This window comes from Pan troglodytes, chromosome 11 (genome assembly GCF_028858775.2).
Source record: "Pan troglodytes isolate AG18354 chromosome 11, NHGRI_mPanTro3-v2.0_pri, whole genome shotgun sequence".
Classification (NCBI taxonomy): Eukaryota; Metazoa; Chordata; class Mammalia; order Primates; family Hominidae; genus Pan; species Pan troglodytes.
In genome coordinates this window covers 32,775,713-32,802,450 of record NC_072409.2, presented here as the reverse complement: position 1 = coordinate 32,802,450, position 26,738 = coordinate 32,775,713, and the positions used below count along the sequence as shown (strand labels likewise).

General features: G+C 42.8%; 2 protein-coding genes across 5 annotated transcripts in view; both read left to right on the top strand.

The window, feature by feature from the left end:
• FKTN (fukutin) overlaps positions 1-25,332 on the top strand; it is a 101,474-nt gene extending 76,142 nt beyond the window's left edge. For 3 of the 4 annotated variants that reach the window (XR_010148600.1, XM_063787610.1, XM_063787611.1), the window contains one exon: positions 36-1,056. Coding sequence is in view for 3 of the 4 variants with exons in the window: in XM_063787610.1 (XP_063643680.1) it covers positions 36-58 (23 nt within the window). In the remaining variant the exon portion in view is untranslated. Of the gene's footprint in view, positions 1-35; positions 1,057-22,399 lie in introns of those variants that run through there. The other variant, XM_009457061.5, reaches the window with a different exon arrangement.
• On the top strand, positions 22,410-25,332 carry TAL2 (TAL bHLH transcription factor 2). Its single transcript, XM_054658926.2, has one exon. The coding sequence runs from the start codon at positions 22,410-22,412 to the stop codon at positions 22,734-22,736; it is 327 nt and encodes a 108-aa protein (XP_054514901.1). The 3' UTR covers positions 22,737-25,332.
• Positions 25,333-26,738: the final 1,406 nt, after the last annotated feature.

Sequence of the window (26,738 nt, the reverse complement as noted above, 5' to 3'; positions counted from 1 at the left end):
TTCTGCCCTCAAATTTCTGTTTCTATCTCAACTAGGCAAGAATCAGCAGGGTGCATGATGCCATTTTAAGCTGCTTCACATCAGACGGAAATCCTAATTACGGTTCATAAGTGAAACAGACTAATTCAATGGCAATACCTTTCGTATAGGTCCTGTGCTTAAAGGAGGCAAGTATAAATTTTCTAATAAGAAATCCCTGCTTCTTTTGGGTGCAGTGGCTCACACCTGTAATACCAGCAGTTTGAGAAGCCAAGGCAGGTGGATCACTTGAGGCCAGGAGTTCGAGACCAGCCTGGCCAACATAGTGAAACCCCGTCTCCTCTAAAAATACAAAAAAATTAGCTGGGCATGGTGGCGCACGCCTATAGTCCCAGCTACTCAGGAGGCTGAGGCAGGAGAATCACTTGAACCCGGGAAGCAGAGTCTGCAGTGAGCCAAGATCGCGGCATTGCACTTCAGCCTGGGCTATAGAGCGAGACTCTGTCTCAGAAAAAAAAAAAAAAAAGGAAAGAAAGAAATCTCTGCTTCCATACTATCAAAACTTCTACCCTAGAATACCCCCTGGCACCTTCTAACCCAACCTAATACAGAGATTTTGTAGGGACCCATTAACAAGCTGCTATATAATTATAAGCAGCTCTCACAGTAGGGTTGAAAGAGAATATAAGGAAAATTAGAAGTACTGTATTTTTGCTATTGGAAAGGAAATATTGTTTCATGCACCTTTGAAAAAAATAACAGGATTTTACAGCCTTCTGATGATTCATTCAAAGCATGGGGAATAGTTCATATGTTTGTTAAATGAAAATCTTATGTAGCTATTTGTGTGTCCCTCCCACTTCATAACTACAAAAACATATATATGAATTTCTAAACAAAGTGATATTTTAAAGATGAATAGATTCAATGTGTACTTAACAGTTTACTGTGTGGTTTTATCTTCAGGTACAGATAGTTTGTGGTACTACTTGAAAATACCTTTAATATTATTTTCATCAGAATTTGTAATATATAATCCAGTCTGGGATGATGAATAAAATTTTTCTAATCTCTTGAGATACCTTGTATTTATTTTTGAGACTTGCAGTAGAAATAACAGACACTAACATTCATAAACAATCTGATAAAATAGTAATCTTGCCACCAGTACAGTATTTCTAAAATTCAACTATGGGGACCCTAGTAGTCTGCACACATATACCTGGGTATCCAAAAGTTCTCAGAGATAAAACCTGCCAGCCAAAGTCCAACAGGAACACACCTGCAATCAAACAAAGTTAGGTTTATTAGCTTGTTGTAGTAAGAGGAAACAGCCACCATGGGGAATCATAACATATTTCAGGGAGAAGGAACTAGAAAGGTCTTTTATAGGCTTTGAGCTGATGTTGAAATTGTTAAAAGTAACTGTGGTGGAGTGGAAATAACACAGGACATGGAGTAAAAAGTTCTAGTTTGTCTGAATCCAACAGTGCCATGACCAGTAGGATTCATTTCAGGTGTACATGGCTAGTTCAGCCTTAAAACAGTCAATGTAATGCACCATATCAACAAAGTAAAGAAAATCATATCAATAGACACAAAAAGAGTCTGACAAAATCTAACCCTCATTCATGAGAAAAACTCAGTAAGTTAAAAATAGAAGATAATTACCTCAACTTGATGAAGAACATCTAAAACCAACAAACAAAAACCTGTATGTTTTAATAGCAAAAAACTGAATGTTTTTCCTCTAAGATTAGGAACAAGGCAAGGATGTCTGCTTTCATCACTCTTATTCAGCCTAATACTAGAAGTGCTAGTCACTGCAGTAAGGCAAAAAATAAATAAATAAATAAATAAAAGACATGCAGATTGGAAAGAAAGAAATTTTTAAAAACTTTTCATTTGCAGATGACATGATTGTTTACATAGATAATACCAAGGAATGTACTTTAAAACAAGCAAACACCTGGAGCTAATAAGTGAGTTTTAGTGCAGTCACAGTATACAAGATCAAGACCAATACCCCCAAATCAATTGCATTTCTATATTCTAACAGCAAACATGAGAACAAAAACACAGTACTATTTAAAGTCACCCTGAAGAAAATGAAGTACTTAGGTATAAAATTAACAAATTATATACAAGATTTGTATGTTAAAAATGCTGATGAAATCAAAGACCTCAATAAATGGAGATGCATACCATGTTCATGGATTGGAAAACAACACAGTAAAGATGTCAGTTCTACTCAACTTGATCAATAGGTGTAATGAATTCCTATCAAAATCTCAGCAAGGTTTTTAATAGACATAGACAAACTTATTTTAAAATGTATGTGATAAATTTATTTCTCTAGAATATTTCAAGTAATCTTTATAAGGAAAAAGTAGCAGAAAGATTTGGTATCAGAAGACCTAAGTTCATTCTTGCACTTCAATAGATACCACATCTGACCTTATAAGGTAGATGTTATTTCCCCTTGTTTTGCAGATGAGGAAGCTGCAATTTAGAGGTAACACAGATCTTAAATCCTTGTTTTCTGACTTGAAATCCAGTGGCTACTCACTCTGCCAATTCTACTTAACTGTTGATCTGAAAAAAAAAAATTTTTTTTTAATTATTACTTAAAACCAGCCTCTGATACTGAAAGTGAGAAGGATCACTCTACCCAATATTAAGGTTTATTATTTAGCTATAGTAATTGTTATGGGCTGAATTGTGTTCCCTTATATCCCTCAAAATTCATATGTTTCAGTCCTGACCCCTAGTATCTCAGAATGTGACTGTGTTTGGAGATAGAGCCTTTAAACAGCTAATTAAGGTAAAATGAGGTCATATGGGTGATTCCCAATTCACTGGTGACTAGAGTCCTTAGAAGAGCTTAGGACAAGGAGAGGCACAGAAGGAGGACCATGTAGAGACATAGAGAGAAGATGGTCACCTACAAGCCAAGGAGAGGATCCCTCAGAAGAAACCAGCCCTGCCAACACCTTAGCCTTGGACTTCTAGTTTCCTGAACTGTGAGAAAATAGATTTCTATTGTTGAAACCACTCAGCTGTGGTACTTTGTTATGGCAGCCCTAGCAATCTAATGCAGTAGTCAAGACAGTATGGTATTGGTAAAAGGATATGCACATAGATCAGTGAAACAAAATAAACCAGAAATTGACCCATATGAGTATGTCCAACTGATTTTTTACAAAACTGCAAAAGCAATTCAGTGGAGGAAAGACAGTCTGTTTTTTTTATTTTTTCTTTTATAGACAGGGTCTCACCGTGTCACCCAGGCTGGAGTGCTGTGGCACAATCATTGTTCACTATCACCTTGAGCTCCGTGGGCTCAAGCAGTCCTCCCGCTTCAGCCTCCCAAGTAGCTAGGACTACAGGTGTATGCCACCACACCCAGCTATTATTTTATTTTATTTTGTTGTTGACACGGAGTCTCATTATGTTGCCTAGGCTGCTCTCAAACTCCTGGCCCCAAGCTATCCTCCACCTTGGCCTCCCAAAGTGCTGAGATTGCAGGCATGAGCCTCCACACCCAGCCAAGATAGACCTTTCAACAAATGGTGCTAGAGCAATTGGACATTCATAGGCAAAAAACAAACTCAACTTGAATGAAACTCACACTTTGTACAAAAATGTACTTAAAATGGATCACATGCTTAAATGTAAAATATAAAACTGTAAACCCTTTTGGGAAAAAAATAGGAGAAAATCTTCATGATCTAGGGTTATGCAAAGCATTCTTTCTTTGACTTGACACAAAAAACACAATGTATAAAAGAAAAATGGATAAATTGGACTTCATCAAAATTAAAAATTGCTGCTCTGCAAAAGCCCACATGTAGGGGCTGAAAAGTCCAGCTACAGACTAGGAGGAAAATATTTGCAAACTGTGTATCTTGACAAAGGACTAGTACCTGGAATATATAAAGAACCTGAACACTCAGCAGTTTTTTGAAAAATTCAATTAGAAAATGGGCGAAGACATAGACAGACATTTCATTGAAGAGGATATACAGATGGCTAAGAAGCACATGAAAAATGTTCAACATCATTAGCCAGGGAAATGCAAATTACAACCACATGAGATATCATTGCATACCTATTAGAATGGCTAAAATTAAAAATAATGATAACACCAAATCTGCTAGTTGTTTCTTTTATGATTTTCTTTTTTAATGTGTACTGTGCACCGTTGTTTTCACTGTGATTTTACTAAACAGTGTCCTTAAACATTTTACAAACATTCGTAATAGGTAACACTCTTCATAATAAAAAGGAATAACCTTGTCTGAATTTTTGGAAGACAGGTTTTTAGGTTTTTGTTTTTGCCTGTCCTCCAATTCTTTGTTGATTTACTTTGTCATTTTAATAACCCTCTTTTTATGATTTATTTTCTCTTTATTATTCCTTTGTGTTCTTCGAGTTTTCTTTAATTAGATTTATCAGTAAAGCCCTTTAGCAGCTAGTACTATTGTTCATACTTCTCTGCAACTTTACCAGTAGGGCTTTTACAACCTAAAACTTCTAAATTCAAATTTTTTCTTCCGTTAATCTCAATAATTTGGAGGATGTTTTCTAGTGAATTTTGCAGGAAAGTTAATTGAGTGGCCAATGTTCTGAAAATGCTATACCACCAAATGTCTTTCAGATGTCTTAGAAGATGACAGTCTTATAGTTGGAGTGTGGAAGAGTTTGTTTTGGAGCCCAAACTGGGCAACCGTCTAATCCAGCCAGATCCTGCTTAGCAGAAAAAGCAAATTTCTGGCATGTGACCTCATAAACAAGGGAAAAGCTCTCCTTTTAGGATGATGTCTTCTCTTACCATCTATTTCCCCATGTCTTAGTGGAAGGAGCCATCTTTTTCCCCATGTCTTAGTGGAAGACCAGAGAATTATCTAGAGCATGCTGTGATGCTGCAAATGATGTATCTGTAGCCACTAGCCACATGTGACTACTGAATATTTGAAATGTGGCAAGTGTAACTGAATAACTAAATATTTACTCTAATTTTAATTAAGTTAAAACTAGTAGCTAGCATATTGCAGATCTAGAGGGTTTTATGGGATCAGCAAGGGTTTCGGATTTGTCGACTGGAATCCAGAGCCTTCCACAGCCTAGTTTTGTGATCTTGGGCTAGCTATTCAACTTCTGAGTTCTGAATTTTTTTTCAACTAATGGGGCTAAATTAATACCTACCTTTAAAGGTTATTAAAAGAATTGTAAGAAATTGTAAGAAATCTGCAGTGTCTGGCACACCGCTCAGTACATGGTAGATGTACAGTACATGGTAGATGCTCAGTGAATGATAACTATTGTTAATATTATGTTCACATGGTTTTACATCTGCCTTTGGCATAAATCCTATCAGCTTGTATTTTCCTGATAATCTCATGTCACAATTTTTCTGTAAGATTGGTATTTCAGATCCCTCCTGGGTAGAGGCCCTATCCTGAGCACTGGTGTTAAGAAGCGACCCTGGCCTCAAGAGCACAGGTACAAGGCCTGTTCTTTGGGGAGAGAGTATGTGGGGTTAAAACATAACACTTAATGGAATTGAGTCTAAAGGACCAGGCTTAGGCAAAGAGACAAAAGTCCTAGACTTTGTAGATGGCCGTCTGAGCACCCAAGTCTAGAAAAAGCTCCAGGAGGGAGGACAGGGACTGGGTAATGAGGTTCAGCTGAGTCTTAGAACTTGTAGAACAGAAAATTTGAATAAATGAAGAAAGAAAACATTTCTGAATAAGAGGAGTCAGTAAATTCACAGAATAGGCTTTATGGGACAGTGAATAAGACCATCTGCCATATGGATAAATAGTGAAAGATACAACTGGAAAAGTGGGCAAGGAACAGACTGCAGGAAATGAGGGGACTGAATATTCTGCTATGAAGTTTGGATATGAGAGAGAAAAGTTTTGAATAGGAGCATCATGCCTTCAATAAACACTTCTGGCCTGGTTACTACTCACCGGATCTGTCCTAAGGGTGAGGTTCGACAAACATTCAGGAAACCCCTTCAAGGATAGAGCAGGGATTTAGGAGAATTCAGATTCACCGAGACTGATCCTAGAGACCCTAGAACCCTGATAGTTGCAGGGACAGAGGATAGAAACTTAGCCAGATGGGCATAGGACCATAGTGGTTTAAGTAAGGTCACTCCTAGGAATTCTCAGTCAGTGCTAGACATGGGCACAAGCACTCCAGAGTCAGGAAGCGCTTGAGACCAAGTGAGCAGGGGACAGTTTGGAGATGGTCTGGGAAGTGGAGCTCAAGAGCAGCATTGCAAGCCACAGAAAGGGAGTGTGATAGGACAAGGCAGGGTCTTATCCAGAGGGTTCCAGGGAATTAGAATAGGCCTTTGAGAGCCATGACAAAAGCTCAGTTTGATGAATTGGGCCAGGAGAGCCAGTGAGATTCTAGGCTGTGGAGAAGACACGAAGGCAATTTTTGGAAGACAGCAGAGGAATGGAGACCAATGGTCAGTGCTAGACCTGGGCACCACAATACAGGCAATGTGAGGGATGTGGGAAAGAGGCTGGAGCCATTTCTATACCTGTCGCTTCAGTTAGAAACTAGGACAGGATAGACTTTTCACATGATGATGCCACAGGGCATAACTGAAAGCTAGGGAGAACAGAAGCCAGGAAGGGAGATAAGCTTAGTGAGGATTTTAAATTCTGGGTCTTAACTTAGTCCTCATCTCCCTATTGGCTGTTCACCTCTGGAGACTATGGGCTCCAAGGCGTAAAAAGTAATTGCTCTAGTTGTACTAGGAGAGTAGTTTGTGCTAACAACTGACCTTCTACCCTACATTTACCTCTGCAAGAAGGCTTGGGACTCCAGTGGCTTTCTGGACCATAATAAAAACAAGGCCATCTTGTCTTCACTCTTCCTCGTTTCCACCCAGACAGATTCTGCTGCCTGGATAAGACAGCTCAGGCAGGGACCGCTGGCTGATGAGGCCTGGGCAAGCCTATAATCCCAGCAGAGAGCACAGGGACAATGAGTGGGAGGGGAGCCAGTCACAGGTTGTATCTTATTAAACCAGTCTGCATCAGCTACAGTGTAAGTCTCCGAAACAGATCTGAAACCCCAGCTGGTAACCTAGTTAGTTCAGGCAGTGTGTAAAGAAACCATATCCCCGCCAGCTAAAAAGATGCATGTGCTCCTGGGTAGTGCAGAAGTATCTGTTATGAAAAGCAAAGGTAACAACAGTGGTGGGAAATTAAGGTTTCCTCTGTGTGTTTTTTTATTGGTTGCATTTGAGGTGACATCCTCTAATTTTCCTAAGCACAGTGGGGCCTCCTGGAAACATCTGCTGGATTTGAGGAGTAAGGGGATGCTTCCCTCATCCTCCGGGTGTGTGTATTTGGTTTGGGATTTGTCAGGCTGGGAAGCTGAGGGCTCTGGGCAGCTTGACCTGGCAGATTTCCCCCACTTGCCTGAAAAGCAGCCTAGGGGGCAGAGCCCTCCCCAGCTCAGCCCTGCACCTTCACTCTAAGCGCCTGGAGCTGGGGCCTTTTATTTCAAGTCTGGTCCCCAGGGAGCAGAGTGGGAAATGAGGACAGCTGATAAGCCTGACAGTATTGACTTTATGGGGAGTATTCAATGAATTTACTTTCTGCAAGTAGGCTGCACTCTTATCTGCTGCCCACAGAGCATCTAAATCCTCATCTAGGAGACCCATCGATGAGTCATGTCCCTTACACAAAGACCAGAGAATAAAGAAGGAAAGGGGAATTCCATCCACCCCTTTCTTTTCTCCAGTACCTGGTCCTGCCCACCCCAACACCTCCCCTCGCTTTCCCCACTGCGTTTGGGTTTATTGGCTGAAAACAGAAGCACTCGCAGCTCCAGGCCTACGGAGTCAAGGCCAAGCCAGCCTGGTCTTGAGAGGTCGACAGCTGGGCATACCCAGGGCTGTATGTCCCTCTAATTGGTAACTATGGGAAGCTCACTTGAAGTAGTTGTGTGCACCGCTTTATGCTGCAATAGTCAACATTTGCTCTGGACAGAAATACCCTCACGGCTTTAACGCCAGGTGTCTTGGAGATAAAATGTGGGTGTGTGGGCGTTACCAAGGGGTCCTGGGTCTGGGGTGCTGGAGAGTGGAAGTTAAATGTAAGAGAAAGGCCTGATGCTCAAGAGAAGTTTTTCTTTCCCCTCTGGCTTCTCCCTCATCCAGTCCTGGGCTCTGTTTCAAATATTAGAAAAAAATAAAAGCTTCTTAGCAGCACAGAAAGTAAGTAACTTGAAGGAGAGAGGTGGGAGCCAGAATGCTGGATTGGGCAGATGAAAGAAAAAAAACTGAAAGTGCCCTTTGGCAGAAATTAGAGTCATGTGTTTAGGTTCACCATCTAGCTTTCAGACAGAGTTTTTTGGTAGTAAAAATAAAATGAAATCTCTGTATTGAGTAACTTTGGTTTCATTAGATGACTTAGCACCATTTTTTAGTATTTATTCCAAAGCACTAACTTTTTATACATTAGCTCACTGAATCTTCACAATAACCCATGAGATGATATTTCTGAGTTATAGCTGAGAAAACTGAGTCTGGGATAAGTTAAGTAACTTGCTCAGGATGACAACTATAATAGCATCAAAGCAAGGATGCAAACACCAGCCAGTCTGCCTCCAAAGCCAAGTCAAAGGTCTTCTCTTAGCTGCCACACTAAACTGCCTGCTATTTGGCATTTTTCAATATCTTATCTCAGTCCATGGCCAATCAATGAGTATTTATTATTCCCACGTTATTGGAAACAGGCTTAGCAGGATATCACTACCTGTCCAGGGCCACAAAACCAGTGTATATCAGAGACTCTGGTCCACAGAGTCTAGCATCTCTCCTAAAGGTCTCACCCTGCTGGTGCATTGCCCACTGCTCAGGCAGAGATGTGGGCCACATCAGTGCGTTTCCCCCTTCCAGGTGCCCTGGTTTCCTGTGCCACCTGCTTTCACCTGCTGCTACTTGCTTGATAATTTTCTTAGTTGAGGGAGGTTGGAATGAGGGAGGCAGGAAGAGCTTGGGAGGATGTGAGCTGTTCACTGAGTTGCTCTGTGGGCCCTGTGAATGGAGCAGTATGAACATCCATGAGAATCTGCAGCTTCTGCAGGCTCTGGAAAGATGCCTGTCTAAAAACCGCTAGTAAAACTGAGTCAGCCATATGCTTGTTTCTTTAAGTATATGTTTTAGTATTTGACTTCTTTGGGAGAAATAAATTTTTTGTCTAGGATAACTTGTTATGTAACTTTATAATTAATATTTATAATTGTTCATATTGAATAAGAAAACCTGGGTGAAATGCCTAGCATGACACTTAGCACTTAAGGTTGAATAATTGGGGCAGAGGATTAAGTTCCTGGGCCAGAGTTGATGCTTAATGTCAACCCCCTCCTCAGGTCAAGCCATCATCTCCTCTTGCCTGCATTGCTTTCACAGCATCCTAACTAGTCCCCCCACCCCACCTCTTCTCTTGCCCCTCTCCATGTAGCAGACAGAATATTCTCTCCTTCTTAAAAAACAACCAGGTTGGGGGCCGTGGCTCACACCTGTAATCCCGGCACTTTGGGAGGCCGAGGCAGGCAGATCACGAGGTCAGGAGATCGAGACCATCCTGACTAACACGGTGGAACCCTGTCTCTACTAAAAATGCAAAAAATTAGCCGGGCGTGGTGGCGGGCGCCTGTAGTCCCAGCTACTCGGGAGGCTGAGGCAGGAGAATGGTGTGAACCTGGGAGGTGGAGCTTGCAGTGAGCCAAGATCGCACCACTGCACTCCAGCCTGGGTGACAGAGTGAGACTCCATCTTAAAAAACAAAACAAACAAACAAAAAAAAACATTCTATGGCCTTGGAAACATTAACCTCACAGAAGCAAGCTATGTGTCTGCTGACAGAAGGCAGGGCAGGCTGGAGGCAGCTGTCTGAACAAATAAGAGCTTTCTTGCATTCATTCAACAAATATCTGATCAAGCAGCTTTTATGGTCAGTGAGCACAATTCCTGGGGTCTAGTGATGAAGGAAACTAAGTCTTTGTCCTCATGAAGTTTATAATGTAGCAAGTAAACTAGAATGAGATTTGTTTTGAAGAATTCAACATGAAGCTGGGGTCTCCTTTAAAGAAAAAAAAGAGAGAGTTAAAATAATTGAAATTTATCAAAAAGAGTTTCTTATGACCAAGAGTCACTCCCACGCACCACAAATTAAGTATAAAGAATGGGCACAGTTTACTTTGGAAAATGCAAATTTAAAAGCAGGGGTTGTAATATTAATATAATAAAATGAAATTCATGGCAAAAAGCAAGATTTTTATATTGATATAGGCTACAATCCTCTAAGTCAATAAAAAAACTTCCTTGAGTCTTTATGCTTCAAAAGCAATGCATCAAAAAATGTAAAGATCTAAAGCAAACACTCCCGGAAAAACAAAAAGAACAGAAACAAAATAGTAAAGGGAAATTTTCACACAGTGCTCTCTTGAATAGATCAAATAGACCAAAACTTCCAAGAATATAGATTTATTTAATGGATGTGTAAAAAGACATTTTACCATTCAAACAGAGAATATACCTCCTTTTCTAGTACCTGTGAAACATTTATCAAAGTTGAATATATGTTTTATCAAAGAGAAAATTCTCAATAAATATCCCAAAGCAAAAAACATACAGGGCATATATTTCACTATACTGCAATAAAATTAGAAACTAGTAGCAAATGGTTGCCAAAAAAATACAACAACAAGAAAATTTAAAAACACTTTATAAAAGAAAAATAAGCAACAGACATTAGAAACCAATGACAATGATACTACAAACGGAAACAGGATATCCCCAAAGGTCTATCAGAAGAAAGTTCACAGCCTGGAGTGCTTTTCTTACTAAACAAGAAAGAGTAAAAATAAATAAGCATTCAATCCAAGAGTGGTAGAGTGGAGAGGAAATAAACGTAAACAAAAGAACAGATTTAATAAAGATATAGTATAAAGTGTATTTGAAAATCATAAAAATGATAAGCGAATCCCAGAGCTAGTTTTTTTAGGAGCAATAAAATGAACAGACTTTTGCAACACTGATCAAGAAGAGAGAGAGAGAAATCATAAACACATAACATGAGGCATGAGAAAGGGGATAAAAAATACAGAGATTTTAAAAAGTAACTGAATAACTGTATATAACACTCTATTAATGAATCTGAAAAGGTCCAAATTTATATGTCAAAGTACCAACATTAAGGAGAGAGAGAACAGGTGAAGGAACAAAACCTACCTAGAAGGATTTACTAGTAAATTGTATTAAATATCAAGAACCAGCTAACTCATCTGTTTAATAAATTAATGGTGGATGGAAGAAGTGATGAATAAATGACTGGATAAATGGAGAGATGGATGGATGAATAGGGGCCTCGATACATAGAATTGGAGATTGGTAAAGGGGCTAAGAATGGAGGAGGGAAGAAGAGAGTTTTAAGAGTGGCTAAGGCTGATGCTTGACCTCCAGCCAAAACAATCTTGGCCCACACCCACTTGGCCTGGCAGAAATCCCTTCCAAAAGTCCCAGGTTTGGGCCCTGGCGGTGGTTGACTCCTGTAATCCCAACACTTTGGGAAGCCAAGTCCGGAGGATTGTTTGACCCCAAGAGTTCAAGATCAGCTTGGGCAAGATGGCGAGATCCCGTCTCTACTTTTATGAATAAAATAAAAAACAAAAATCCCAGGTTTGGTCTTTCCTGAAACTGACAACCCCTGCATACAGGACTAGAAGGCCAGTATTCACAGGCTAATCCAGACAGATCAATTAAACCAGGAGAACCAGAAAGCCTGACAGTGCCCAAGCTCTCCTAGTGACCTGCCCTTCCCTCCCCAGCCCTCTGTTTCCTCCCCAGGAGCTCGCAGGTGCAGTCTCTCCAGGGGGCAGTGAGAGCCATGAATAGTAAGGGTTTTAGCTCAAGCACACAGAGGCGTTTAGCTGCCCAAATCTAATCCCCCAATAATCGGCTTATGTAAATTCCTACTTCAACCCCTTCCCATGCAGGTCCTAGCCCCGAAATTCTCTACATTGGGAGACTGGCATGGGAGAGGACCCATCACTCTGAAGGATCACTGCTAGTGAAATGATGCACCAAAGATTGTTTCCCCTGCTTCTGAAAGTATAAAACCAACAATAACATTTAAGAACATTTTGAAAAGAAAAAACCATCAACCCTGGTCCCAGGATGTCAACACAATCGGGCTCCTTTCTCTGTAGCCCTTGTCCTTTCTCTGAGTCCTTGTCCACTCACACACAGATCCTATTTGACAGCTTATTGTTTCGTTTAGCATCATCCATTTCCAATCTTGCTACCCTGTTACCACAATTCTTTTTCTCAGCTGTAAAATATGCCATTCAAAAAAATATATCACCTTACAGTTTTTGGCTGAGGTGAAGATTAATACAGGTTATTGCTTCAAAATGTAACATTTGCTGTATTATAATTGCCATATGGGGAAAACAGAGGAGCAGAAAGAGGAGCAAATCAGAGCAGCTCACTGCAAATATTAGTTTTTGTAGTTGTTTGTTTTTCTAGATGGAGTCTCTGTTGCCCAGGTTGGAGTGCAGTGTCATGATCTTGGCTCACTGCAACCTCTGCCTCAAGCGAAGCGATTCTCATGCCTCAACCTCCCAAGTAGCTGGAATTACAGGTGTGCGCCACCACACCTGGCTACTTTTTGTATTTTTAGTAGAGATGGGGTTTCACCATGTTGGCCAGGTTGGTCTCAAGCCCCTGACCTCAGGTGATCCACCCACCTCGGCCTCCCAAAGTGCTGAGATTACAAGCATGAGCCACCGCACCTGGCCTTAGGTTATGTTTCTAAAGATCCCTTTTTACCAACTAATTTTCCCCAATCCACCCTCCAATCCCTCCTCTATACTGCCACCAGAATGAGTCTTGCGAACTGTGACTAAACATACTGTTCCCATGTTCAAAGCACACAGTTGTATTTGTCTGGGCTGCCCTCTCCTCCACCCTTGCACTTGTATTATAATTCCTACCCAGTCTTTACCACGCTTCCACCAGGCACCCAGCAGTCAGAGCCCCTCCCCTGGACACTGTGCTTTTAGATGGCCCCTCTCTGGCCCTCCTCCAGTGCTCACCCAACTCCTATGTCCCACCTTCTAGAACATATTCTGGGAAACTGGGACCCCTGAATTTCTGTTCAAATGACCATGAACCCTTTTCCAGGGCCTGGATAGGGCTATTCCCTAGGTCCATGTGGGCTGGGAGTTCGCATCATTTTCACAAGGCCCTTCACAGAAAAAGACAGAGCTAGTGGGTGGGAAAAGAATGGGGACGGGGATGGAGTCTCCATTTGTACCCTTATCATGGCCCCCACAAATGTCAGAGCCACCCTTGCTTCAAGGCCTAGTTTAAATGCCATCCGTCCCATGGGTAACCTCTGATCCCCCAGCTAGAATCTTCTACCTTTCTGTCCCTAACTCTAATTTCACACTCTCTCGCATTCAGGACTGTCTGTCTTATATTAGTCATGTTGTCATGTCTTCTCCCTTCCAATAGCTGTTAGTGCCTTGAAAATAGATACAGAGCTTTCCTCACCTTCATGCCTACCTCCCCATCCCACCCCACTCCCCTCCTACCACCATAACCTAGCAATTTATGCATCACCTTTTAAATTTATAATAAAACTGTATTGTTTGTTTTGGAGGTGGGTAAGGTGGGTGGTGGTGTGACAAACAACCCCAAAGTCTCAGTGACTTACAACAATAAAGATTTATTTCTCACTCATGTTATATGGTTGGTTGTGGTTTTGCTCCATGGCATCCAGGCTGCACGAGCAACCCCAAACATAACTTTCTCATGGCTGAGTCCATCCAGCAATCCCAACTGGAGTCTTGCTCTATCCCCAGGCTGGAGTGCAGTGTTGCAATCTCGGCTCACTGCAACCCCTGCTTCCCAAGTTCAAGCGATTCTCCTGCTTCAGCCTCCTGAGTAGCTGGGATTACAGTCGTGTGCCACCATGCCCGGCAAATTTTTAATTTTTTTTTAGTAGAGATGGGGTTTTACTATGTTGGCCAGGCTGGTCTCGAACTCCTGAACTCAAGTGATCTGCCCGCCTTGGCGTCCCAAAGTGTTGGGATTACAGGCGTGAGCCACTGCAGCCGGTCCAGCAATCCCTTGTAAAGCTTCTGCTCCATCATGATCAATGTTAGGGCTGCTCGCATTCTATTGGCTGATGCAAGTTGTATGGTCAAGCCTGGCAATGGGGCAGGGAAGTATAGTTCCTCCACTTACAGGGAGGTGCTGCCAATCACATGGCAGTGAGTGGGGCTATATAATCCTCTCCAAGGGAAGGGAGCCAATAGTTATTAACAATAATACAATGGACCACAATAAAATTTACAATATACCGACTATGTGCTAGGCATACAGCTAAATGCTTTACCTACTTTTTTCTCATTTAGTCCTGACAATTCTGTCATTGTCCCCATTTTACAGATAGGGACTAAGGCAAGCATAAATTCTATAATTTGCCTAGGATCACATAAGTGAATAGACAAGGAATTTCCACCTGGGTAATGTAACTCCAGAGCCCTTTGCTCTTATCCACTAAGCTGCAATTTGTTTGTGAATTTATTGTGCCAGGTCCTATACCAGATCTTTCAGAGATAGTGGTACCTGGGAATTCATTACTTATTCATTCATTAATCAACATCTGATGAACACCTGTTCACTGAGAGTAGATGGGGTAGGGAAGAGGCAGAGAAGATAAATAAGTAAATAATACTCAAGTGGGGATGAGTGTTAAGAAGAATAAAGCAAACAGAAGGATGAAGACTCTGTGTGTGTGTGTGTGTGTGTGTGTGTGTGTGTGTGTAGGAACAATTTTACGTTTTTTTTTTTTTTAAGAGACAAGGTTTCACTATGTTGACCAGGCTGGAGTGTTGTGGCTATTCACAGGTGCGATCATAGTGCACTGCAGCCTCAGACTCCTGGCCTCAAGCTATCCTCTTGCCTCAGCCTCTGGAGTAGGTGAGATTACAGGCTCACTACCACGCCAGACAGATGGTGCAATTTTAGATATTGTGGTCACAGACTTCACTGAGAAGGTGCCATTTGAGTAAAGACCTAAAGAATGTCAGCTCCTTGAGGGCAAGGACTTGTATCTGTTTTGTTTGAAGTTGTGTCCCCAGCAACTAGAACAGGGCCTGGCTCATCATAAGCTCTCAGTAATAATGTGTTGAACGAATGAAAGGAGGTTAGGGAGGGAATCGTGGATAACTTGGGGGAAGAGTGTTTAAGGCAGAGGAAACAGTCAGTGAAAAGGCTCTGAGGAAGGAGAGTATCTGGTGAGTTCCTGAAACAACAAAGAGACCAGAGTGGCTAGAGCTGAGTGAGCCCCAGGAAGAGAAGAGACAGACAGCTCAGAGGGATAAAAGGTATCTCTGGGCCCATTTTAAAGGCTTCAGCTTAACTCAGTGAAATGGAGAGCCACTGAGGGGTTTTGAGCAGAGAAGTGACCAGAATCTGACTTGTGTTTTCATAGCATCATTCTGGATGATGTTGGAGAACAGACAGAAGGAGGCAAGTCCAGAAGCAGGAAGACCAATTAGGAGTCCCTTCCCTCACTGAAATAACCAATGTTAGTGCTGGGCATTGTGGAAACTGAAATGGGTAAATTCAGGAACCTGCCCAGTACAGTGAATGTTAAATTCTGCTGTGCATCTTAATCTCCTGAAATACTTAGGTTTTAAAAATGCAGATTTCGGACCACACTCCCCACCCTGAAAAATCCTAGTTTCCTGGGTCTGGGTTGTGGGTGTTGGGATCCTCCTTGCCCACCTGTGATTCTGAAGCAAGTTGTTGCTGAACTCCAGTTGGAGGCTCACTGGGGCTTAATAAACATCTGATGAATTAACAACAGATACGGACTTTCCCAGGATTGAATGTGTTGGAGAAGGAGGTTGGTAAGCGGCTCCCCCAGCTCAGGTGGGTGGCAGGACCCCCTTACCGCCCCCAAGTATCACACGAGGCGGGGCTCTCCTTCCTCCCTTGCTCCCTTTCCAGGGCACAAGAGAGAGTTGGTTCCCGGAAGCCAGGGCGCGGAGAGTGGGGAGGAAACGGTGGGAGTCCCCGTCGGGAAGGGGCCCCCGGGCCCCGCGAGACAAAGGGCGGTGTCCTATAAAGGCGGCGGCGGCGGCGCGGTGTCCAGGCGAGGGCGCACACGGACGGCGAGGGCGACGGCTACGGCGACGGCGCGGGCTCTTTGCGAGGAGGTGCGTGGACTCCGGGGGGGACATGGGCGCAACCAGGGCCGGGCTCGTGGGCCTGCGGGTCTCTCGCTGAGCCATACTCACCCGGGAGAGCAGGAACGCGGCGGAGACTTGGTAGCGGCCACCGAGCCAATTCGGTGGGAAGACCCGGGGACTTTCCGCGGGGCAGGGGCGGTGGCTCAGCTCCGGGGGTGCTAGGCCGACTCTCTAGCGTGTTGGCGGGCCCGCGTCGCTTTTATGCGTGATGCCGGGGACCCCCTTGTACCGCTCTCGGCAGCGCATCTCCCTGAGCCCTTCAAGGAGCTCGCGCGTCCCCGAGCGACTCCCGGACACCTGGCAGATTCGAAACTTCAGCCACGAGATGCTTTCCTGGACTCCCTAAATACTTAATCATTAGGCAAGGCAATGGTTTGCAGGGGGAGCAAAAGTTATAAAAAGAAAAAGGGAAAGGCCTGGCAGCGAAGCGGGCAAGGGAAGAAGCTTGGGCAGAGTATTCGAGGTGCGTCCAGGCTGCACGGTGCAGGGGTTGGGTGCATCTTAGAACAGGTGGCTCCCCCAGCGTGAGGCTACTGTGAACGGCGCTGAAGAGCAGTATTCATACTGTGTGCTGCTGATTTAATATATCAACATGCAGAGTTGTGTAAGTGAGAAAAGCGACTTGCATAATATATATGGTGATTTTAAAGGGGGTGTGTGTGTATGTGTGATACACACACCAAACTGGCTGCGGCTGGGGAGTGAGACTGAGTAGCTAGACAGGTAGGTAGCCTTTTATTCTTTACTTGAGGCACATATGTATGCTTGATATTTTCTTTCTTAAATGAGCTTGTATTACTTCTATAAATAACTTCAAAAGGCAGAGTTGTGCCTCATATTGCAGGTTAAGCACTGTTCCCCAATCTAACTACATAAACCACCCTTCATGGCGAGTATTTTCACTTACTTTCAAGAGAAAGGTGAAAGAAGAGACAAATGCACCAGACCAAATGCCAGGAAGATAAATTTAAAGTGGAATGAAGAAAGAGCTGTATGTGAGTGAATGCCTGGGACAGGCCCCCCAGTGTTAGCTGTGAGCCTGTGCTGCACCCTCTCTGGTGAACCCGGTCTTCGTGTCCAGGAACCCCTGGCACAAAAAGTAGCAGCTCCTGTTAGGGGCATTGGTCACCTCCTTGGGGGAGTGTGTCCTTCTTTTCTCTGCTAATGTGTTACCTTCAGTAGCGACAATATAAACAGAGAATTTATGCATATCCATGTTCGGTGTTTCTACCTGACTTTACTCCAACCTAGTCATTCTTAGCCTGGGATACACAACCCCCATCCACCCAGGAATATAGAGATAGAATTCAGGGGTGCTATGAATTTGGATGGAGAAAAATTACATCTTTACTTCCACTAACCTTTCATCTAAGCATAGCGTTTCCTTTATTTATGAATGTGGGTAATAAACTGTAGTAGTATTAGCCGTGGCGGTGAATTTGTCACCAATAGAAATCATAGATGCGTGCATTTCATGTCACAGATGTTGCAGATCTTTTGAAAACATCATTTACATACCACGTTTTAGAGATTATCGTAATAAGTCTAGTTATTTAATGTGTTAAATATGAGGCACATGTATTGCTATATTGTATTTTAAGTTATTTTAATAACTACTAAATATAGTTGGTTGTTTTCTGTGTCTATGTATTTTAATTTATGGACTTAAAATAATTATTCTGAAATGAGAACCAAAGCCTTTTTACTTTATATATTTAAAATCATTGTTCTGAAAACAAATCTGTCCCTAGGCTTCCCCAGACTGCTAAAAGGTCCATGGTACAAAAAAGGTTATGAACCCTGACCCGGCAGGAGTCCTCAATGGTGACATAAATGCATCAATATCCAGGCCTGGGACACAGGCTGTACCACTGATTCCCTGTGTGGCCTAAATGCTTCACATCTGTTTTAGCATCTATCAAATGTTCTCTGATTCTGTGGCATCTAGTGTATTTTTTTTTTTAGCTCTTACATTACTCTGAGATCACGATTAGCAGCAATCACTCCTTGCGACTGGAAAAACACTAAATGCAATTTTCCTTTGATTTAATAAGTACTTCAGTCATTTTCCAGTGACCTCTACTTTGTGCTTTTCCAGCTTGTTAAACCACTGATTTCTATTTCCCCTGTGGAGAAGGAGAGGAACACACTTGAGGATGAATCAACAAGGAATGATTAAGCACCTCCTAGGATGGCAGACTACATTTTAGAAGCTAGTTTTCTCTGGTTTTTTTTTTGTTTTGTTTTTTGTTTTTTGTTTTTCCTGTCTGTTTCTAGTACAATAGGATAGAGCCCTCTTAGAAAAGAACACCATAGTTAGTTTATCCTGCCTAATCTTTTTTCCTCCCAGCTTGAAAAAGACCCCCCATGGGACTATGGTTGACTTAGTGAATGAGCTAAACCCTGTTTTGATAAGAGAAGCATGAATGTAACTTTGCTCCTGCAATCCTAGCCAGTGTCAGTGTGGACAAAACTGGATCGTTTTCTACCTTAAAATCCCCTTGATTCAGGTTTAAACTTTTATATTTTAGGTATATACTTGGGTATAGTTCTGACAACATTCAAATTTTCATTGTAGAACCAAAGGTCAGATTATTCAGAAATGACTTAGGTTAGATAAAAGGCAATGTGGCCTGGCATGGTGGCTCACGCCTGTAATCCCAGCACTTTGGGAGCCCAACGCAGGTGGATCACCTGAGGTCAGGAGTTTGAGTCCAGCCTGGCCAACATGGTGAAAACTCATCTCTACTAAAAATACAAAAATTAGCTGGCTGTGGTGGCGGGCACCTGCAATCCCAGCTACTTGGGAGGCTGAGGCAGGAGAATCACTTGAACCTGTGTGACGAAGTTGCAGTGAGCCGAGACTGTGCCACGGGAGGCTGAGGTTGCAGTGGGCACCAAGATTGGCCACTGCACTCCAGCCTGGGTGACAGGAGCAAAACTCCGTCAAAAAAAAAAAAAAAAAAGGAAATGGGCGGGGCATTGTAGCATTTCTGAGTTGAATGAGGTCCTGGGGATCACCTGGCCCACCCCTTTCAGTTTTGGAAGGAGACCTGGCCTGCCTGGGAACCCGCTAGAATGCCTGGCTAGCTGCTGCTTCTCTGCTCCTGCAGTCGCAGTGCTTCCCTCACACGTTAATACAATCAGCCAGCTCCTCAGCACTCAGCAGCAAGCAGGATACCTGGCTCGTAGCGTCAGTAAACGTTGGTCCCAAAGCTTGGAGTGCATAGTATTGTAATTGGTCCGTGGGTCCAACTAGGAATGTCTCCACGGAGAGAGGATGTGGGTGCAAGAGGACAGTGCGGGGAGCCGGAAGCCATGCGGTGACCTCGGGCTGCGGTGCTTCCAGTTCACCATGAATTCTTAGCACAGCACTGACTCTCCAACCCAGACACAAGCAGGAAAGGCAACAAGAAAGGAACTGGGATGGGGAAATGTCCCGGGGGGCATAGAGATGATTGAAAAATGCAGTTGGCGCAGTGGTTCGCCTGTAATCCCAGCCCTTTGGGAGACTGAGGCGGGCAGATCATGAGGTCAGGAGATTGAAACCATCCTGGCCAACATGGTGAAAACCCTTCTCTACTAAAAATACAAAAAAATTAGCTGGGCCCAGTGGCGTGCGCCTATAGTCCCAGCTACTAGGGAGGCTGAGGCAGGAGAATCACTTGAACCCAGGAGGCAGAGGTTGCAGCGAGCTGAGATCGTGCCACTGCACTCCAGCCTGGCGACAGAGGGAAACTCTGTCTCAAAAAAAAAAAAAAAAAAAAAAGATTTTATATATGTACACATAATACCAAAAAAAGAATAAAACACCACAAGTCTCCCTTTTTTCTCTTCTCCCAATCTACTGTCCTCTCCCAGTGAACCACTGTTGACAGTTTGGCCTGAATCCTTCCAGGTTTTTGCTCTAAGCTCAGACCTTCTCTAATGCATATAACTTCTTCATTAGGAAGAAAATGATAAATTACAACATTTATTTTTCTCTGTTTTATTTTTAAAGATAATAATTGCAATCATTAATTTTCTTTTTTTTTTTTTTGAGACAGTCTCGCTCTGTCGCCCAGGCTGGAGTGCAATGACGCGATCTCGACTCACTGCAACCTCCACCTCCTGGGTTCAAGTGATTCTTCTGTCTCAACCTCCTGATTGGCTCTGACTACAGGCGTGCGCCACCACGCCCTGCTAATTTTTGCATTTTTGGTAGAGATGGAATTTCACCGTGTTGGCCAGGCTGGTCTTGAACTCCTGACCTCAGGTGATCTGCCCCCCCCAACCCCCGGCCTCCCAAAGCGCTGAGATTGCGGGTGTGAGCCACTGAGTCCCGCCAATCATTAAATATTTATTGAGCCTTTAATATGCACTAGACACTGAGCTAAGGTGCTTTATGTGTATCATTTCATATGTCCTCACAATGATGCAGTACTCCTGTACTGATCTTTACTTATGAGGCATTTGAAACACAGAGAGGTTAAGTAGATTGCTCGTCACACAGCTAGGGTGAGTATAACCCACAGCCAAACCGGGGTTCTGGCCTTGGAGCCTGTGCTCTTGACCACCATGCATATGGTTCCACTGATGGCTGAGTTACGTGAAGACTCCTGTAGAGTCGGGGCTTGGTGGAAAGGGAAGATCTCACCTGCTGTTTAAAGAAATAGGTAAGTAGAGAGTGGGGAGGAAATTCAAGGAACAGAAAATGACAACGTGGGAAAGGGTAGAGTTGGGAATATTCATGAGTCTTCGGAGGAACTAGAAAGGGCCCAGTGCCCAGAGGAGCTGAGCGTGGAGCAGGCAGCAGACCAATAGCAGTAAGCCAAGAACATCAAACTGCCTGGGGCTAGACTTGGGCTTGTTTGCCAGTGCCTCCCAAGTGTTCCTATTAGCACATGTTAATCCAAGCCACCTGAAAAAAGGGACTCTTGCCTCTAAGAGTGAAAAATGCCTGCATAACGCTCGGCAGTATGTGATGATAAACCACTCTCCTAGACTTGGAAAGGTCATCCAATGCAGCCCCGAAGAGGCCCAAGTATCTTCTACAGAATCCACGCCAAATCACCACTCCCACCTGCCCCTTGTCTTTTCATTTTTGCGAGACTAAATACCCCCACTTCTGTTCTTCATACACCAGGGTTTCAAGACCCTTCATCATTCTGTTCCTGCTCCTCTAAATATAGTCCAGTCTGGATATTTTAGTTCTTACAGAGAGGGGCTGAATCCTCCAGGTGAGGTCTGCCAGCTAACAAGAGAGCTGTATTGTCTTCTCTATTCCAAATTTTATTTTATTAACGAAACCTAGAATCATTTTCTTTTTTTACTTCATTCTGATAATACATTGTTGATTCATATTCAACTCTCTGTTGGTGGCCGGGCATCGTGACTCACGCTTGCGATCCCAGCACTTTGGGAGGCCGAGGCGGGTGGATCACCTGAGATCAGGAGTTTAAGACCAGGCTGGCCAACATGGTGAAACCCCATCTCTACTAAAAATATAAAAACTAGCCAGGCGTGGTGGCAGGCGCCTATAGTCCCAGCTACTCCGGAGACTGAGGCAGGAGAATCGCTCAAACCCGGGAGCTGGAGGTTGCAGTGAGCTGAGATGGTGCCATGGCACTCCAGTCTGGGTGACAGAGTGAGACTCCGTCTCAAAAAAAGAAAAAAAAAAACAACAAAAAACAAACTTTCTATTGGCCAAACATATGTTGCATTTATACATAAACTCAATCAATATTGTACCTGATTCTGAACAATTAGGAAGAGTTGGTTATAAAGGAAGAAACAGGAGTATTGGGACAAAGCAATCTTTCAACTGGAGGCTTCAAAACAGCCAGAGAGAAAAAGCTGAAGGGTGTTGTTCTTACCTTCCCCTGTTGTTTTTAAGTTAAAAAAAGAAATTATGCATAATTCATAGCGTCATTGATGCCTCGAAAGGTGAGAGGCGTATGTTTGTGTCCCTGTGGGGTTGTTTTCTTTTTTAAAAACCTGAAAATGAGGAAATGAATCTCCTAAGCTCTGAGTCGAGAAAATCTAACATCTCAGGTTCTTGGCAGGACATGTGATACCAATCAGGCCTCTTATAAGATATTGGCCCTGAGGGCCCTTTCTCTTTCCATCTCAGGAACTCAAACATGACCAGGAAGATCTTCACAAATACCAGGGAGCGGTGGAGGCAGCAGAATGTCAACAGCGCCTTTGCCAAGCTGAGGAAGCTCATCCCCACTCACCCTCCAGACAAAAAGCTGAGCAAAAATGAAACGCTTCGCCTGGCAATGAGGTATATCAACTTCTTGGTCAAGGTCTTGGGGGAGCAAAGCCTGCAACAAACGGGAGTGGCTGCTCAGGGGAACATTCTGGGGCTCTTCCCTCAAGGGCCCCACCTGCCAGGCCTGGAGGACAGAACTCTGCTTGAGAACTACCAGGTTCCTTCACCTGGTCCAAGCCACCACATTCCTTAGTGTGGCTCTGGCTGTCATCTCCCAGGGCAGCACTTGCTCAGAAATCACTGCCTGTGGACAGACTTTTGCACGTTCCAGAGTTGACTTGATGATAACTCGTGAAGCATGAATTTTAGCTTCCTGGGAGGTGGCTCAGAGACAGCTGCAGGGAGCTGAAAGAAGCCATGAGGAATGTCACTTGTGGGCCGCCACCCCCCAGGGATGTCAGGTAGAGCGGCCTACCTCTGCCTATTTTAAATCCAGGTTCTGTGTAAGACTTTTGGAGAAAAAATTCTAAGTAAAAAAAAAAAAAAGGCTGAAAATCACTGTTTACTCAATGTCTTCAGTTATAAGAAAGAAGTTTTCTCATAATGGATCTCAGATGAATAAGTAGAATATGCTTCCTTCAGAACATATTTTAAAGTTTGTTTTGAAAAATGAGATTTGATCAAGGGTGAGCAAAATAAATCTTAAGATTGATGGGCCGGGCACGGTGGCTCACGCCTGTAATCCCAGCACTTTGGGAGGCTGAGATGGGCAGATCACCTGAGGTCAGGAGTTCGAGACCAGCCTGGCCAACATGGTGAAACTCCGTCTCTACTAAAAATACAAAAATGAGCCAGGTGTGGTAGTGCGCACCTGTAATCCCAGATACTCAGGAGGCTGAGGCATGAGAATCGCTTGAACCCGGGAGGGGGAGGTTGCAGTGACCCAAGATCATGCCACTGCACTTCAGCCTGGGCAACGGAGCAAGACTCAGTCTCAACAACAACAACAACAACAAAAGTTTTCTCATAATGGATCTCAGATGAATGAGTAGCAGCATATGCTTCCCTCAGAACAGATTTTAAAGATGGTTTTGAAAAATGAGATGTATTTGATCAAAGGTGAACAAAATAAATCTTAAGACTGATGAATAGAAAGATAACCCCTGCAGAAACCAACCTGGGAGACTTGCGGGAAAAATCTGTGGAGAAAAGACACCCCCCGCCCCCACCCCCACTAAGGTGTGGGGATTACAGGAATGCAGCAGAGATATGTGGAACAGTTCTGTGTCCTTTCAACTCTGTAGAAGTGTGAGGTGCTACTTGTGCTGAGCCATTTGTACATATGTGACTTCTAAAGCCAAATAGTGGATTATATCTGTGAGACGAAACAACTGGATAATTTATGTGTTAGGGCTCGTAGTTTTCTTATGAAAAACAGTTAGCTGAAATAAGTTAGCTAAAGCCTTCGTTTCACATGTCATGCATTAAAACGTTTCACTCAGCCTCAACTCCTGCTGATTTAAGACCTGTAAAATTCAATTATAATTATGAAAATCCAAACATTACCATTTAACGACTCATTTAACAGAGAGCTTAGTTTAAACAAAACATTTAGAGTAAACAATAGAAATGTAATACCAGACGCTAATGAACTAATGAATTTGTAATTTGTCTTCTTTGCTATGGCACATTAGCCTTCTCAAAAAAGAAAAAAGTTTCTCATAATAGATCTCAGATGAATGAGTAGCATATGCTTCCCTCAGAACAGATTTTAAAGTTGGTTTTGAAAAATGAGATGTATTTGATCAAGGGTGATCAAGCTTAGTCTTAGGCTGGGAGGGCTGGTACCCAACAAGTCAGTGAAATAGCACGGATCTGGCAGAATCCATCACCATATGCCACCCTGATGATACTTGGAGTCAAAGATAAATCCCATAGTTGAACCTGGAATACAAATAATGTTATTTGATTATCTCTGGGACATTTTCTTTCCCCAAAGTTCTTGACAGTACATTGGTTTTAAAACCTTCTAAACCATACGTAGGAAATTGATGGATTTGAGATTAGGGATTTCCAGTATATACACAATAGAGGAATTTAAATTTCCTGCCACTCAGAAATAAGGTGTTTTACTTGTGAAAGGTTGAAATGAGCCTCCTTGGTCTGGTGATTGGAAGAAAGCTGGATGAAACTCTTACAATCTCATTCTCCCGAAATAGAAAGGTCATTATGTCATTAAACTCTATACAGCATTCACACTTGTAACACAATGCATTTATTTGAACCAGTAAGATTTCCTTCTAGGCCCTTTATTTAAACTGTATTTGGTAAACTTCCCCACGGACCCAGCATAGTCCAGGGAAACACATAAGAAAAGAGATCAAAATGGTTTTCCTGAATGTGCATTTTTTTTTCTCACTAGCTTATGTGGACACAAGCTTACCCCCAAATTACCAGGTGATAGTACATTTCAAAGTTTTGATGACAGTTGTCAATTAACATCACTTACTCTCTCATCTGAAATTAAATCAAAATAACACTTTTTACGGTATTTTTATATTAGCTTTGTTTTAACATGTTGCCAAGGAAAGCACAGAGTATCTCTTTGCCTAGATATAGGATTTTGCCCCTCTACCCAGGATGAGTCCACTTTTCTGCTGCTGGGGCCATGATCTGTGTCAAAGGGGGCCATGATCTTCGACAAAGAGGGCCTTTCCACTGAAATGTAACAGAGTGCTCCTGAAAAGTCATGAGGAGATCAAGTTCTCATTAAACTATGTGAGGGGGAAATTATTTAAAGAAATTTGCAAATAATCCTATAATAAATAAATGAAACTTTAAATCATTAATTTGTGTATTTCACCTCCTAAATGATTTCTTTTGCCTGCTTGCATTTTTGTACACCAAGTCATGTTTGGTTAAAGTGACTGTTACGTCAGGTGTGTTGGCATGTGCCTGTACTCCCAGCTACTCGGGAGGCTGAGGCGGGAGGACTGCTTGATATTAGGAGTTTGAGGCCAGCCTGAGCAACATAGTGATACCTGTCTCAAAGAAAAGAAAGAAGGAAAGAGAAAAAAAAGAAGGTGTCTGCCAAAAAGAAAATATAGTCAATTGTGGACCAAAACCTTGACAAGGTATCCATGAGACTGGAAGCTAACTCAAAAATCATTCTAGAGTCTTCTCTGGTGTCCTATACTTAAGGCTTGGTGATGGCAGTAGCAAGAATTTATGATTCAAAATCATTATGGTTCACTGGATGGTACATCTGTTTATAGATCATTTGAGCCCAACAGAATAGTTTGAACAGATTATATAACCTATGCTACTCTGTAACTTAAACAAAAGTGTTTGGCGGTGGGCACCGTGGTTCACACCTGTAATCCCAGCACTTTGGGAGGCCGAGGCGGGAGGATCACCTGAGGCCAGGAGTTCGAGACCAGCCCAGCCAGCATGTTGAAACCCCATCTCTAAAACAATTAGCTGGGTGTGGTGGCGGGCGCCTGTAATCCCAGCTACTCAGGAGGCTGAGGAGAAAGAATCGCTTAAACCTGAGAGGTGGTGTTTGCAGTGAGCTGAGATCGCACCACTGCACTCCAGGAGAGAGCAAGACTCTGTCTCAAAAAAAAAAAAAAAGTGTTTAGTCTGCTATGGACACCACTAGAAACTTCTAGAAACCAGGTATAAACAGGTGAATTGATTCATATAGATCATTTGATGGGCTAATGCCAGTCCCTCATTTTACAGAGGAGAAAATGGTTCTAGAGGGATTTGAAGTGACTTTCCAGAGGCCACATGTGCAGTTAGTGGAAACCCAGGACCCAGATCCAGGTCTGCAGACACTGTGTTTAGCCTTTCTACAGCCCTGTTCAGCCACCAAGTATTTTAGGATTGAAAATGAAAAAGCACCTTATCATTATGCTTGTCTCTTTTCAATAGCATTCAGTAATCTTCTTCATATGTCTTTTTACTGAAATTAAATTATTGTACTTTGTAAAATGTGATTAGATATATCAACCAAAGATTTTATTTGTTGATGTTTTGTGAGTTTTTAACCATTGACTATAATTTGTTATTTAACTGTTAATTTATTGCAAATAAATTATTTAAGAAAAGAAATTGTTCATTTAAAGAAAAATTTCATAAATTTACTAAGCACATTCACCCCTTCTCTCATCTTCACAGCCACTATCCTGGCTTTGACATGTCCCCCCCCACCCCCCACCAGCTCCCCCGTGGTCTTTAGTATAGAAAAAAA